Source organism: Hylobates moloch, unplaced genomic scaffold, assembly GCF_009828535.3.
Source record: "Hylobates moloch isolate HMO894 unplaced genomic scaffold, HMol_V3 SCAFFOLD_11, whole genome shotgun sequence".
Classification (NCBI taxonomy): Eukaryota; Metazoa; Chordata; class Mammalia; order Primates; family Hylobatidae; genus Hylobates; species Hylobates moloch.
Genome location: NW_026652286.1, coordinates 15,437,372 through 15,449,394, shown reverse-complemented (window position 1 = coordinate 15,449,394; position 12,023 = coordinate 15,437,372). Strand labels below are relative to the sequence as shown.

The window sequence follows — 12,023 nt, the reverse complement described above, 5'->3', positions numbered from 1 at the left end:
CTAAAAAGAGAGAGAGAGAGAGAGACAGAGAGAGAGGGAGACGAAATAGAAGCTACGAAGAAGTTTTCTCTAGACGAACCCTTCTCCATTCCTGAGCCGAAGAGTAGGCAGGGACCCAGGGCACTGCACAATCCTCAGAGCCCTGCTCCGCAACTGTCCGTGCCCGGCGAGGGCCGTGGGTCTCGAGTTGCGGCACCCACTCTCGAGACGTCCGTCCGCACCCCAGAACTCGGGCCCAAGGATGCCTGTGGCCCGCGAGGCCTCCTAGGCCCCCTCCCAGACGGGACACGCGGACCTCCGCGGGCAGAGACCGGCCTCGAACCCCCTCCTTCAGGTCCCCCCGGGAGGGGCAGTGGTGAAAGCGTCTGCGGAGCGGAGGGAGGTATCCTTTAATTAGAAGCTTATCGGACGCGGGTTTGATTAGAGCGCGCTGTCCCTGGGACCAGCGATGGGCCTGGCGCGGAGAGTGCGGGGGCAGGGGCCAGGGGAGGTACAGCTGCCGGCTGGAAGGAGCAGGGTGTTCAAAGGCTCCTTGTACAGGCCTTGGAGGGAGAGAATCGAGTGGCCAAGGTAGCGCCTTTCCCACGGTTAGTCCCGGCCCAGGAGGGGAGCGCAACCTTGACCGTGCGTGAATAGGCGAGACGCGCTCTGTGCCCTCCTCCCCCGCCCGCGGCTGCAGAGAAGCGGGGAACCGCCTGGCCCTGCCGGGCTGGGAGAGCTGAGGGGTGAAATGGACAGCAGGCTCAGCCAGGAAGGTGCTCAGAAGGCTGAAAACGATGACTGCAGCTGCACCGTGACTGGGGAAAACCTGTCCCCCAACAAAATACCCTCTCCTATGTGACCAGAAGGGGGAGCCTTTGGCCCTCGGGCTTCGCAGGCCTCCGCATCTGACCCTAGGGTGGCCTGATGATCCCAGGCCTAATCATGTGTTAGGGTTCTGCGAGCCTGCGGGGCTGCGGGATCAGTAGACTAGCAAGCAACCTCTTTTTTTTTTTTTTTTTTTTTTGAGACGGAGTTTCGCTCTGTCGCCCAGGCTGCAATGCAGTGGCACGATCTCGGCTCATTTCAAACTCAGCCTCCCGGGTTCAAACGATTATCGTGCCTCAGCCTCCCGAGTAGCTGGGATTATAGGCGCCCGTCACCAAGCACGGCCAATTTTTTTTTGTATTTTTAGTAGAGACAGGGTTTTGCCATGTTGGCCAGGCTCGTCTCAAACTCCTGACCTCAGGTGATCCAACCGCCTTGAGCCACCGCGTCCGGCCCAAGCAAGCTTTTTTCCCCTCCTCCTTAAGCCTTGCATCTAGTCTGGGGCTACTCAAGTCCTCACGCCACATCTGCCCTCACAAACCCGTCAACCCCCACACACGGACTAAGAGTTTGGTGCCCCTCCCGCGGTCCAGAAGAAATCCATCTCAACGGTGGGGCCAAGATCCCTGGAAAAGGAGTAGAAACACCCTAGAATGGTCTGGGTTCAAATCCCACCTCTGCCACCTAATCTCATAGAACCTGGATTTCCTCATCCAAAACAAGGGGCTTCTCCAGGATTAGCTGGTGAGCTTCTTGCAAAGGTTCTTGAGGCCATTGTCTTAATTAATATTCACAACCCAGTGCCTGACCAAGTAGGCGATTGGTGTTTGCTGAATTAATGTTTACAAGATTAGGATGCCAGATATAATATTTAAGAAATTAAAATATGAACATGCTTGTGAAGTTTTGGGCGGTTGTGAGTGGGTACCACCAATTGCCCCTGCCTGTACACCATGGCTAGGCTGCCCTAGGGATCCAGAGACGGCCTTGATTCCTCTCCCCTGGGGTTTGGCCTTGGCGCTCTGATGGCCATTTCCACATTTTTGAGAGAGTTGATGCCCTTGCCTCTCACAGCCCAAGTCTTGGGCCAGGTCCTGCATTCCTGGGGAAGCAGCAGAGACCCTGGAAATCAAAAGAATAAACCCAGAATCTCGAGGGCCGTTCTTGTTGCCCACTCCAGGATAGCAGCTGGAGCCCTTCTCACATCCAAGCTGCCCAGTGAGCCTCAAGGGCTGAGTAAGCTGGACCCATCTGTTTTCATTGCAAGACAAAACTTAAACCTGGAGATAGTGCTTCCAGGCTATATGATTTGAATCTGGGGCCCTCTCTCCATTGGGCTTTTTTCCAGGATGGAGAAGGAGGATACATTCACCTGCTAGTCCTGGTCCCCTTTTAACTTTTTCTCTATGGCAGCCGCGCCTGTATATTACAGAGGAATCCAGATATCTTCCAGAAGTGTAATGCCTGCTGGCTGCAAAACCCACAGTCTCACCCCCCATGATGTGTGATAAGATCCCAGGCACCAGAACTGCCCTGAAAAGGGCTGGACAAGGGACCCAAACTGAAGCGACAGAACCCAGGTTTCAAAAATCCCCTAGAAGTACTAAAAAGATAATGGCATAGTAGTATTTTGTACCCCAGGGGCATGGAGTCGATGGTTTCTCAACCCCCTCCAAATAGCACACATGCAGACAGAGATTCATGGTTTCTCAGTCACAGATGTTTAGATGGGTTGCCGAGTTCCATATTTAAAGCCCCAAGAGGGTGGTGGGTCGCGCTTCTCCATTTATGGCGTATAACTTCAAGCCGGACCCAGTCTCTAGGTTGTCCATCCTAGCTGTCCTCTTATAGACGGGGACACTGAGACCTAGAAACTCCCCAAAAGTAACACCAGCCTGCTAAACAAAGGTGGCGCGATCTGATCAAAGAACATAAGCCTCAGCGACCAGTAAGTTGTCCCAACGCCCCTTGAGTACAAAACACTAATTTCACTAACTAAAGACAGAGTGGAGGCAACCCTTGGGTCTGCTTGCGGTTCCTCCGCAGGACAGTGATCCCAGATTCTCCGGAAGAAAAGGGCAGTTTCGATTTCTCCAAGGCTTCGAGTGGGCCCGGTGCTAAGGTAGGAGCGGCCTGAAGACGCGCGTTTAGAAGGCGCGGGTGAAGGCGGGCAACGCAGAGCCCTTCTCCGGAGCCTTGGGGGAAGGTACCTCCCGCAAAAGATACACTTTGCTTCCCACGCATTCCAAAAACATCCCAGTCCCTAGGCCCTCGAGTAATTTTGCTCCAGGAAAAGCATCCGCCATTGTGTTAGTAAAGCGTTTACTAAATTACCGAATCAAACCGAACTGGCTTTGGTTCTCAATAGCGCGGAACTCCACTGAAAATAAATGAAGAGGGCAAACTACAGGGGCTCCGCAGGATCGGGTCCTCGCCGCCCAGGCGAAAGAGAGGTGGGCGGGCGCCGCGGCATGAGAAACCAATCTGATACTTATCGTGTGCCGAGTTCCCTCCTTGTATCCCGACTAAGCACAGCGAATAACCCTGTCCTTGTTCTAACCCCAGGTCTTGAAGAAATACTGTCCCAGCTGAGACCCGCGTTTACAAGATGAAGAGGCGCCCCAGATGCGCTGAAAGGCCAAAGCTCATGCCTCCTTCCACTGCCTGCGGTAGAAGCTGGTCCCGCATAGCTTGGAATCGGATAAGTCAAGTTCTGTTCCATCCCCAGAACCTGCGTGGCCGCCGCCTGAGCGAAGCCCAATAAAGATCCACTTCTGTATTTACCATACGCGGGAGCTATATGCGGACACGACGCGGTTCCAGAAAGCCAGTTAGTTACTGGCGGTGCATGTGCTCGTTCTAGTTCTCTACGATACTTAATGTGCACCTAGTGTGTGCCAACACCGTATTATAAGGGCTGGAAGTGCTCCTGGACATTTTTATCGCGGCGAAGGCAGCACAGCACAGGCGCTCACCCCGCGCTGGTCCCACTCCGAATCCAGAGTCCAGACGTCTGAAAAGCCCAACGCTTGGTGACAATTTGGTGTTGCCTTAATTAACAAAACTCATCCCCGAGGCAGAGCCAGACAGTGCGCCGGTCTCCTGGTTCCACTCCCGTGGGGACTAGCAGTCCCGGAATCTCTCGGACTCTAAGGGGCCCCAGACGCCCTCCCGGCTCATGCGAACAGTCAGGCTCCCAGCTCTGCCTGGCTTTGGAGGATGTCGGGGGCCCGTGCCTGCATGCGCTCCCACTCCTCGGCCTCCTCCCCAGCCGCCGCTTCCGCTATCTTCCCGGCCCTTGGGAAGCAGCTGGGTAAGAGCTGCGGGCAAAAGGGGTAGGAGAGGGGGGTGTCCTAGAGCGGCAAGCCCCTGGCGCCACTGCCCCGCGCGTAGGGGGCGCTCCCCGGCCTACTTACCTTGATTGCGGATAGCCGGCTGGCTCTCGAGGCAGCTGGGCAGGTAGGGCGCGTTAGGAAACATCCTGGCCTGGCCAGATGACGCCTGACTGGGCGGAGGAGGACCGAAGGGCCCGTAACGACAGGCTCCGGCTGTGCCAGTGAACTGGCCGGAAAAGTGGACAGTGAAGGCGCTCAGGCACTGCTCCTCGTGCGGCTCCGCGCCGCCCCAGCTCGGCTCCTGTTTGATGAAGGAGTGAGGCGGCGGCGGCGGGGGTGGCGGCGGAGCCGGTGGCGGCGCGGGGCCGCCCAACGACCCGTAAGCCGAAGCGCCCGGGGGCGCAAAGTCCAGCACCGGCGCCCACTGCGCCGCGCCGCTCACAGGCAGGGCACAGCCGCCGCCGCCACCCAGCGAGGGGACGGCCGGCAGCAGCGCGTTCAGGTCCCGCACGTCGGAGCCCATTTGCTGCGGCTCAGACCCGGACGCCCCGCGGCTCCTCCGGCTATGGAGACGTTCAGCGCTGGCCTCGGCCACGCCTAACTTGGCCCAGAGGCCGCCCGGGTCCCGGACTCCCTGCTGCTCTAGCTGCTGTAGGCACCCAGGCCCGGAGCGGAGCGTGTGCTGAGACGCCGGCTCCGGGACACACGTGGAAGCCGGGTCCTGCAGCAAGAGGAAGTCCAGGATCGCGGCGAGGAGACGGCGGGGCCCGGGCGCCTGGGCTGCCGTCCCGGCTCTGGGTGGGTGGGTGGGTGAATGAGTAGGTGGGAGGGAGGGCGGGAAGTGGGGGAGCGGACAGGCGGTCGGGTTGCGGAGAGCCCCCGGGTGTGGGCGCTGCCTTGAACTCCTTACCCCAGCTGCCTGGCTGCCCTCAGCTTCCCAAAGCTCAAATAAGAGGGGCCGGCGGCGCGGGGAGGAGGAGGAGCCAGGAGCCTCGGCCGCTCCATTCACTCAGCAGCCCAAGCCCGGCCAGGCAGCGCGCGCTGCTCCTTGGGGGCGCCCTCGCAGCGGGGGTGGGGGCGGGTCCGAGGGAGCGTCTCTCTCGGAGACACCCTCCTCTTCAACCCAACACGCGCTCTCAGCTGGCCGGTGTGGCACAACCCTCCCCCCACCTCCCCTTCTTGGCCTTCGCCAGTGTGGGAGCCTCGTCTCACTGGAGAGTCCGTTCAGGTAAGCAGTGAGTCCGGGCAGGGTCGAATGCGGTGGGAGCAGAGATGGGGTTGTTAATCTAAGAGAGTGGTTTGGAGGGAGGGGCAGGTGGGTTCCAAGAGGGCGGGAACTTCAGGAAAGCGCAGAGAGAACTCTCTCAGGCTTCAAAGAAGCGTGTACCCTTGCTTTGCACCCTTGAGTCTGGCTTTTGCTTCTAGAGCCGTCGGGTAGGGGGTGGCCATGATCTTGGGGTCACTGGGGAAAGAGGTGGCCCTTTGTGGGTTCCAGAGGTCGGGACTGAAGGCGAACGTCCCTCAGTTGGGTGGCCGGGAGTTGCACCAGTTATAAGCCGGGCATGTTTGGATCGGCTAGTAGTTGTTTACTTGGTGAGGTTTGCGCCCGGCGGAGGGCGGTTGCCGCCTCCCTAAAATCAGAGTCAGCAGCACTTAGTTTCCCTTTCCAGTGAGGAATATCTAATTCTTCTACGGTTAAGCCGGGAAAACAGCGGCTAGTTTGGGAGGGAAGAAAACCCTTGGGCAAACGCCCAAAGCCTGCGTATATTCCGGCCGGAGCATCCTGGCGCCCAGTTTGGGGAGGAGGGGTGAAGGGGAGGGTTTGGATACGAAGCCCGGCAGGGAGAGGGTAACTCCTGGAGCCACTCCGCTGAGCACTGCCTGCGGCCCTGGTCGAGGATACCATTCCGGTTGCTCAGTGATTGACCAGGAGGCGGAAACCAGTTAAGGGGACCAAGGAGTGGAGTAGGGAGAACCTCCATCGGCCCATGGGCGCGAGTTAGTATTCGAATCCTTGGGAACTCAGAAGAGCTTCGCTAAATCTGACTCCCTTCATCTAGTCTCTGTTTGGCAGCCCCCGCGCCCCAGAGCAGGTGTTTGGGGCGGGAGAGGGGGGGTTGTTTTGGTTTGGTTTTTGGATCTTCTAAAGGAGTCAGGATCTATTGGGAAACAACCCCTAGGCAAGGAGAAGAACCGGGAGCCCGGAGCGGAGCGTGTTTCAGAGGTGCGTATAAAATCCCAGGGGCGCCAGGAGGCAGCAGCGACGGCGCAGCGTGGGACCGCCAGGCGCGACGGGAGGGAAGCAACCGGTTGCAGTCCGGCCTCCTGTACCTGGCTGGCCCTGTCTGGGGCTCCAAGCTTTCCGGCCAAACTTATGTGAAACAAAGTAGTTGCAGTTTGACAAAGAATGGCGTTTCAATAAATGACATAGTCATTTTTTACGCTTTGGTTTTTAGCTTGCATTGCGTAAACGTTGTCGCCATTAAATTCTGGCTGCGGACCCGAAGTGTGTGCGGAGGACTTACTCGAAGGGCGCACTTCTTGGGGATGAGCATCCCTTAGGCGCAGGAGACCCTGAGGGTAAAGATACGGAACTTGAGCCCTCCGCTTGCCCCCCAGGCCACCTTTGCTGCTTGACTTTGCTTCGTCTCCACTCAGAAGCTTTTAAAATTATTATTAAGAAAAGAAGGATTCTACAAGACACTGCCCCCTACGCTCTCTGCTCAGTCCTCTCCCATACGCTCTATCCCTAAACCTTTCACGGGGCTCGCGCGTTTGGTTTTTTGAGTGGAGAAAGGACTCTCTAGACAAAATTCACTGCCGGTTGCCCTAAGAACCCCCCAGATCCCTGTATCTCCCTTCCTTCTCCCCGCCTATTATTTCTACTTGGAAGTCGTTTTTCTTAACTAGGACTCAAGCACTGTGAGGGACGAGGAGCCCTTTATGAAAAGCCGGCGACTTTCATTTCCAAACGAAAAGATTGAGATTGTTTCTTCTTTTACCATCGTTGGCACTTTTAGCGGGGGGAGAGGAGGTTTTCTGAAGGGAGTCTGGCTTGAATGTGAGTCTTTGTGTTTGTGAAACCCAGGTAGGGCAAAGACACGTAAATCTCTGCCAACGTTTTTAAAAAATAAGCTTTTGCCCCGGGGTGAGGGATGTAGGGGTGGGTAGGAGGAAAGGGGAGCCAAGCAAATGTAGAACTCCTCTCTCCTCTGCCATTTATTTTCTCAGAATCCTTGTGGGGGCGGGGAGGGGAAGAGCACCGGTGCGAACCCCGGGGTGCCCCCTCGCCCAATTTGGACTTCTCTGATTGAAGAGATGGGAGGAGTTCCCTGCAGCCTGCGGGGCCGAGAAGTAAGTGCTAAGCTCAGGAGCCGCAGTCGGAGGACCCCAGGGACTCGACAGGAAGTCTCCGTACGACCCCCACGGATCCACATTCCCGGAAGCCCAGGCGACACTAAGCCAGCGCTGGGGAACTTACGTACTCCTGCAGTCGCAGGGCTCTCCATGCCTCTCTCTCCTCTTCTTTCTTGTGGGTAACGTTCTCTGCGGGAGACCTGAGGTTACCCAAGGGGGACGCGCCCGCTACACTGGCCTTGGCGCCCTGAGCTAAGCACCAGGACTTAACAGCCTAGCACGAAGGCGGGTAGCACCTTCACCCGCTGCGGACGATAGGAGCTCTCCTGCACCTCCTTTAGCTCGCGAGGCCCGCCCTTCGCGAGGTCCCAGGGAAAAGTAGGCTGTGGAAAACTGGGTGCTCCCTTCTTTCACCCACCTTCTTACCCCCGTAAGCGCCGAGATCTGTGGCAGAGGTTCCTGGTCTGAACCACCGATTGGCAAAGAAAGCTGCAGATTAAACTTCTCGTTTTACAGAGAAGGAAACTGAGGCCCAGACAGCCGAAGGAGAGGCAGTCTATGGAGCGCAGCGGTAAACAGCAAGGGAGTGGTGGCCCCAGAGTGGAACCTCAGCTCTGCCAGGTAACCAACAGCTGTGTGACCCTAGAAGAGTTCCGCAGTCTCTCTGAGCCTCAGTTTCCTTACTGGCCAAACGAGATAATGGGATACTAGCGCCCACCTCATAGAGTTGTTCTGAGGATTAGATAGGAGAGTAGTGTTGGCCTTTGACTCAATCAACTTTACAGTTTTTTGTTACTACTACTGTTTAAGGACCGGAAGCAAGTGAGCGGCAAAGCCGAGCTGAAACCCGGGTCTCTCAACGTCCAATTGGAGGTTTTACCCACCACCCCTCTACCTCTTCAGAGCTAATGGGATGCAGAGGCGAGGACAGCCCCTGGAAAACCATGTGGCGTTGATACACTGGCAAACAGCAGGCATCCCGGCCTCGAAGGTGCATGATTATTGCAATATGAAAAAATCGAGGCTGGGTGGGAGCAGGGCAGTGAGGATGTCTCAACCCCTACTTTCACCCCGGCGCTGTCCACTGCATCTGACGGAGCGCGGAGCTGGGCTGCTACAGCCGCAACCCCAGGGACCAGTGCGCACGCCCGGGCCGCCTTCCGGGAGTCACCCAGCGGCCGCGGACAACTGATTAAACACCCCAAAGCGCTGCGATCGGTCAAGGGCGGGGACAGGCACACTGCGCGCGGGGCCCGCAGGCCGTAATAAAGAGTGACTCGACCTCGCTGCCGCCTGTCGCGAGAGAGGCGACTAGCGCCTCTCCCCGGGGCCCGCGCCCCGAGCCCCATGCGCAAGACAGCCCGACAGCTTTTCCTCCCTTCCCCGCCGACTCCAACTCCTCGAAATCTGCCCACTCGGGGCTGCAGGGCAAGTGTTTAGGATGGTTCCCAGCCCCGCGCTGGCGGTAAAAATTTCAACGTCATTTCTTTAATTTAAAAAAAGGGGGGGGCAAGGGAGGGGCTTTGTGATAACTACTCCCAGCTTCTTCTGAACATTTCAAAATTAACTCGATTTTTCTTTTAACCAGTCCCCACTTACGGTCCTAACTCTCCTCGCTGACCGTATCTGGGGGCCCGGAACCATTAGGTACTGCCCAGTGCGCTGCAAAATTTCCCCCTCTCCCCCAGTTCGCAGTGCCTGGAGCCGCCGGGGTTACCCGTCTGTTCTGATGCCACCGCGAGATGGTCCCCGAGCTCCCCGAGAGTCCTCAATGAAAGGATTCCGCGGCACTGCCTCTATTATTATACCGTAAATCTTCTTAAATTCTGGAACTAATTATATAGAGGATATGTCTCAATTTGTTCTGCATTAATGCCACAGTGGGGATGGAGGCCAGGCCGTGGCCAGAGCAGATACGTAGGCCCATGAAATTGATGAACTGAGAGTTGCTTCCAGTCCTGAGCGCACCATCTGGAATTCCAGTCTGAGGTTACAATTAGAACTCCTGACCCCAGATTCAACTTTGCAAACAACAGGGGAAAAAAATGGGGAAAAGAAAAACCACGAGAGAGGGAAAAAAAATTATTCTGCACCTGTAAAAAAAAAAATGAAAAAAGTCACACAATCTTAAAATCTTTCCGTCTTAGACAATTCTTTCCAAGTATTTCTTTTGTGTTTTTTAACCTATAAAACATAATGGAATGTTTTATAGACTGGATTTTATCTCATCCCCTTTCCCTCTCCCAACTGCCCTCAGTTTAATAGTTGTCAGTTTTACCTCAGTGTTGAATTTAATTATACGGGAACAAAATATTCCTCAGTAAATTAGCTTGCTAAATATTCTGTCACATTTACTTCCCCTTTGAGAAACGGCTTAATTATAGAAATCTACCTGCGTCTAGGAACTTTTTTTCCCCCTTTTCTTTTTTGACTGCCATTCCAGCTTAATCATAAGCAGAGATTTTATTTGTGCAGTAATTTTATTTGTGTTCTAAATTGGTTTAGCAATTTCTTTCTTCTTTCTTTAGTAACACCCTGCTTTATTTTCCTCTCACTTTGACCCCCTGAAGAAAATGAAGGACCAGGCAGTACTGGAGAATCTGTTAAATTTATTAGCATAAATGCTTAGACAAAACGAGATATAAATCATTCGGATGTATTAAGCCATAAAGTATCCCAATGAAGTCAGTCCCTTGCCAGGGTCCTGGTGTATAAATGTTCATATAAAACAAGGTATCAGTATTATCTTTCAAACTGAATATATGTTGTAAAAATATCCAAGGTTGAGTTAGGAACACAGGAGGAGGGTGCAGCAGGGCAGGAAGGGGATATTCTTTAGAGCAGTCTGTTAACATAGTGGTGGCTCAGGAAGTATGATGGAAAGGAAAAATTTCAACCGTTTACATTTGGAGTCTTCTTAGATAATATGTTTTTAAAGAAAGGTATGCAGGATATATTTGAGAGCAAAGGAATAAGAGAAAAAAAAGATGACTAGAGAGAGAAAGGCATTGCTTTCTGTAGAATGCATTTTTCCCCCAAAGGTCAGTTTAGCTTCACAAAAATCCACCCAGAGGAGGCACTGGCTCTTCACACAGATAATGGATTAGCCAGTAGAGAAGAGCTACCTGGGCCTTCGTCTGGGAACTGGGATATGCAGCCGCTGGTCAGCAGAAGGTTGTGTATTCATTAGTGGTGGAAGAAGAGGAAAGCGCCCGGCAGTGAGGAAGGGGAACGGACAGAATTCCTGGCAGAGGCTTACCAAGACAAAAATCAGACACAATGTTTAAGCAGCAATTGCTCGTGAAGTTCATAACCATGGCTCTCTGTAAATCTTGGCAAATCGGGACATTCTTTGCGTTTTGGCAATGATTGTTTTCAAGACTTTTTTTTAAAAAAAAATTAAGTTGTCCACCAGAAAAATGGAATAGCTCACCTTCCCCACTCTTTTTTTAAAGCAGGGATATCCTCATCCTTTCCGTGCCATTCATTCATTCATTCATTCACTCACTATGCAACAAAGATTGTCGGGCATTGTAGCAGCAAGTAGGAGCACAAAGTAATGATAGGCTCACCCTGCTCTCACAGTTTATATTTCAGTAGGTATGACAGATACATTACAAGGAGACAAATGAGATATTTTCATATAGTAGTAATTGCTATAAAAGAACAAGGAGATCTGTGAGACTAGAGAATGACTAAAGGTGAGATGGGAATGAGGAGCAACAGATAGCCCTCACTTCCTTTTGCCTTCCGCCCTTCTGCCCACACTACCACATTTCAGTGTGTTTAGGATGTATTCCACCTTACTGTCCAGATGCAGGAAGGGTTTGAAGGATTTGGAATGGTTGGTCTGGATAAATCTCTGCCTACAAAACTGGACTTTATGGAATTGGCAGGGCAGCTGTTTATATAGCTGGCTTAAAATCATCACCACTAGCTGAGTGACTCTGAAAGCTATTTAACCCCTGAGAAACTCAGTTTTCTTCTCTTCAAGATAAAAAATAACAGCAAGTTATGAGGACTACATTAGGTAAGGCATGTAAATTTCTTAGCCTTTAGGAAGCACTTAATACATGTTGGCTATTATCTATATAGACGTAAATTCTATGCTTTGTTTCCAATTAATTGATGAGTTATAGGCTTAGTATTGGTATTGGTGTGAATTCAGAAAAGGTGGCAGTCTTTGTTCTTGTTGCATCAGGAGGAAGAGCAGGAAGAGAAACCTTTGCTGAATCTGACCTTAAACGCGGTTGTTGCCATCTAGAAGGAAATTTAAATCATTTTGCCCTACACCCGGACCCTAAAACAGGAAATATGTGGCTTTTGCCTCAAAATCAAGCTTAGGTTCCTTCTTTTAGTACAGAAGTCTATAGGTTCTGAAACTCTTAGAATTGCATTGAAAATCTTAGAATTGCATTGTTCCTTAGAGCCACATTTCAGGTTTGCAGCCTTGTCCAGGATAAAGAATTCTGGGGTGGGTATAAAAACACCTGAACTCAAGTCCTATCTCTGCCAGTTACTGTG

The 12,023-nt window shown here is 53.3% G+C and overlaps 2 protein-coding genes across 7 annotated transcripts in view; one reads left to right on the top strand and one right to left on the bottom strand.

Annotated features, from left to right (window-relative positions):
- The window catches only part of WT1 (WT1 transcription factor), a 48,232-nt gene extending 43,169 nt beyond the window's left edge, over positions 1-5,063 (bottom strand). For 3 of the 6 annotated variants that reach the window (XM_032167996.2, XM_032167997.2, XM_032167998.2), the window contains exon 1: positions 4,224-5,063. In XM_032167996.2, the coding sequence (XP_032023887.1) occupies positions 4,224-4,665 (442 nt within the window). In that variant the 5' untranslated portion in view covers positions 4,666-5,063. Of the gene's footprint in view, positions 1-79; positions 364-4,223 lie in introns of those variants that run through there. The other 3 variants (XM_032168000.2, XM_032168001.1, XM_058446502.1) reach the window with 2 other exon arrangements.
- Positions 5,064-5,974: 911 nt separating this feature from the next.
- Positions 5,975-8,978, top strand: LOC116477229 (uncharacterized). Its single transcript, XM_058446503.1, has 3 exons — positions 5,975-6,140; positions 6,323-6,366; positions 7,374-8,978. Exons 1-3 carry the CDS (start codon positions 6,131-6,133, stop codon positions 7,680-7,682), a joined length of 363 nt encoding a protein of 120 aa, XP_058302486.1. The 5' UTR covers positions 5,975-6,130; the 3' UTR covers positions 7,683-8,978.
- Positions 8,979-12,023: the final 3,045 nt, after the last annotated feature.

Excerpts from the sequence above, each read along its gene's own strand:
- LOC116477229 (XM_058446503.1), top strand. Across the intron at positions 6,367-7,373 it reads GAGCGGAGCGTGTTTCAGAG|AATCCTTGTGGGGGCGGGGA; the intron begins GTGCGTATAAAA and ends TTATTTTCTCAG.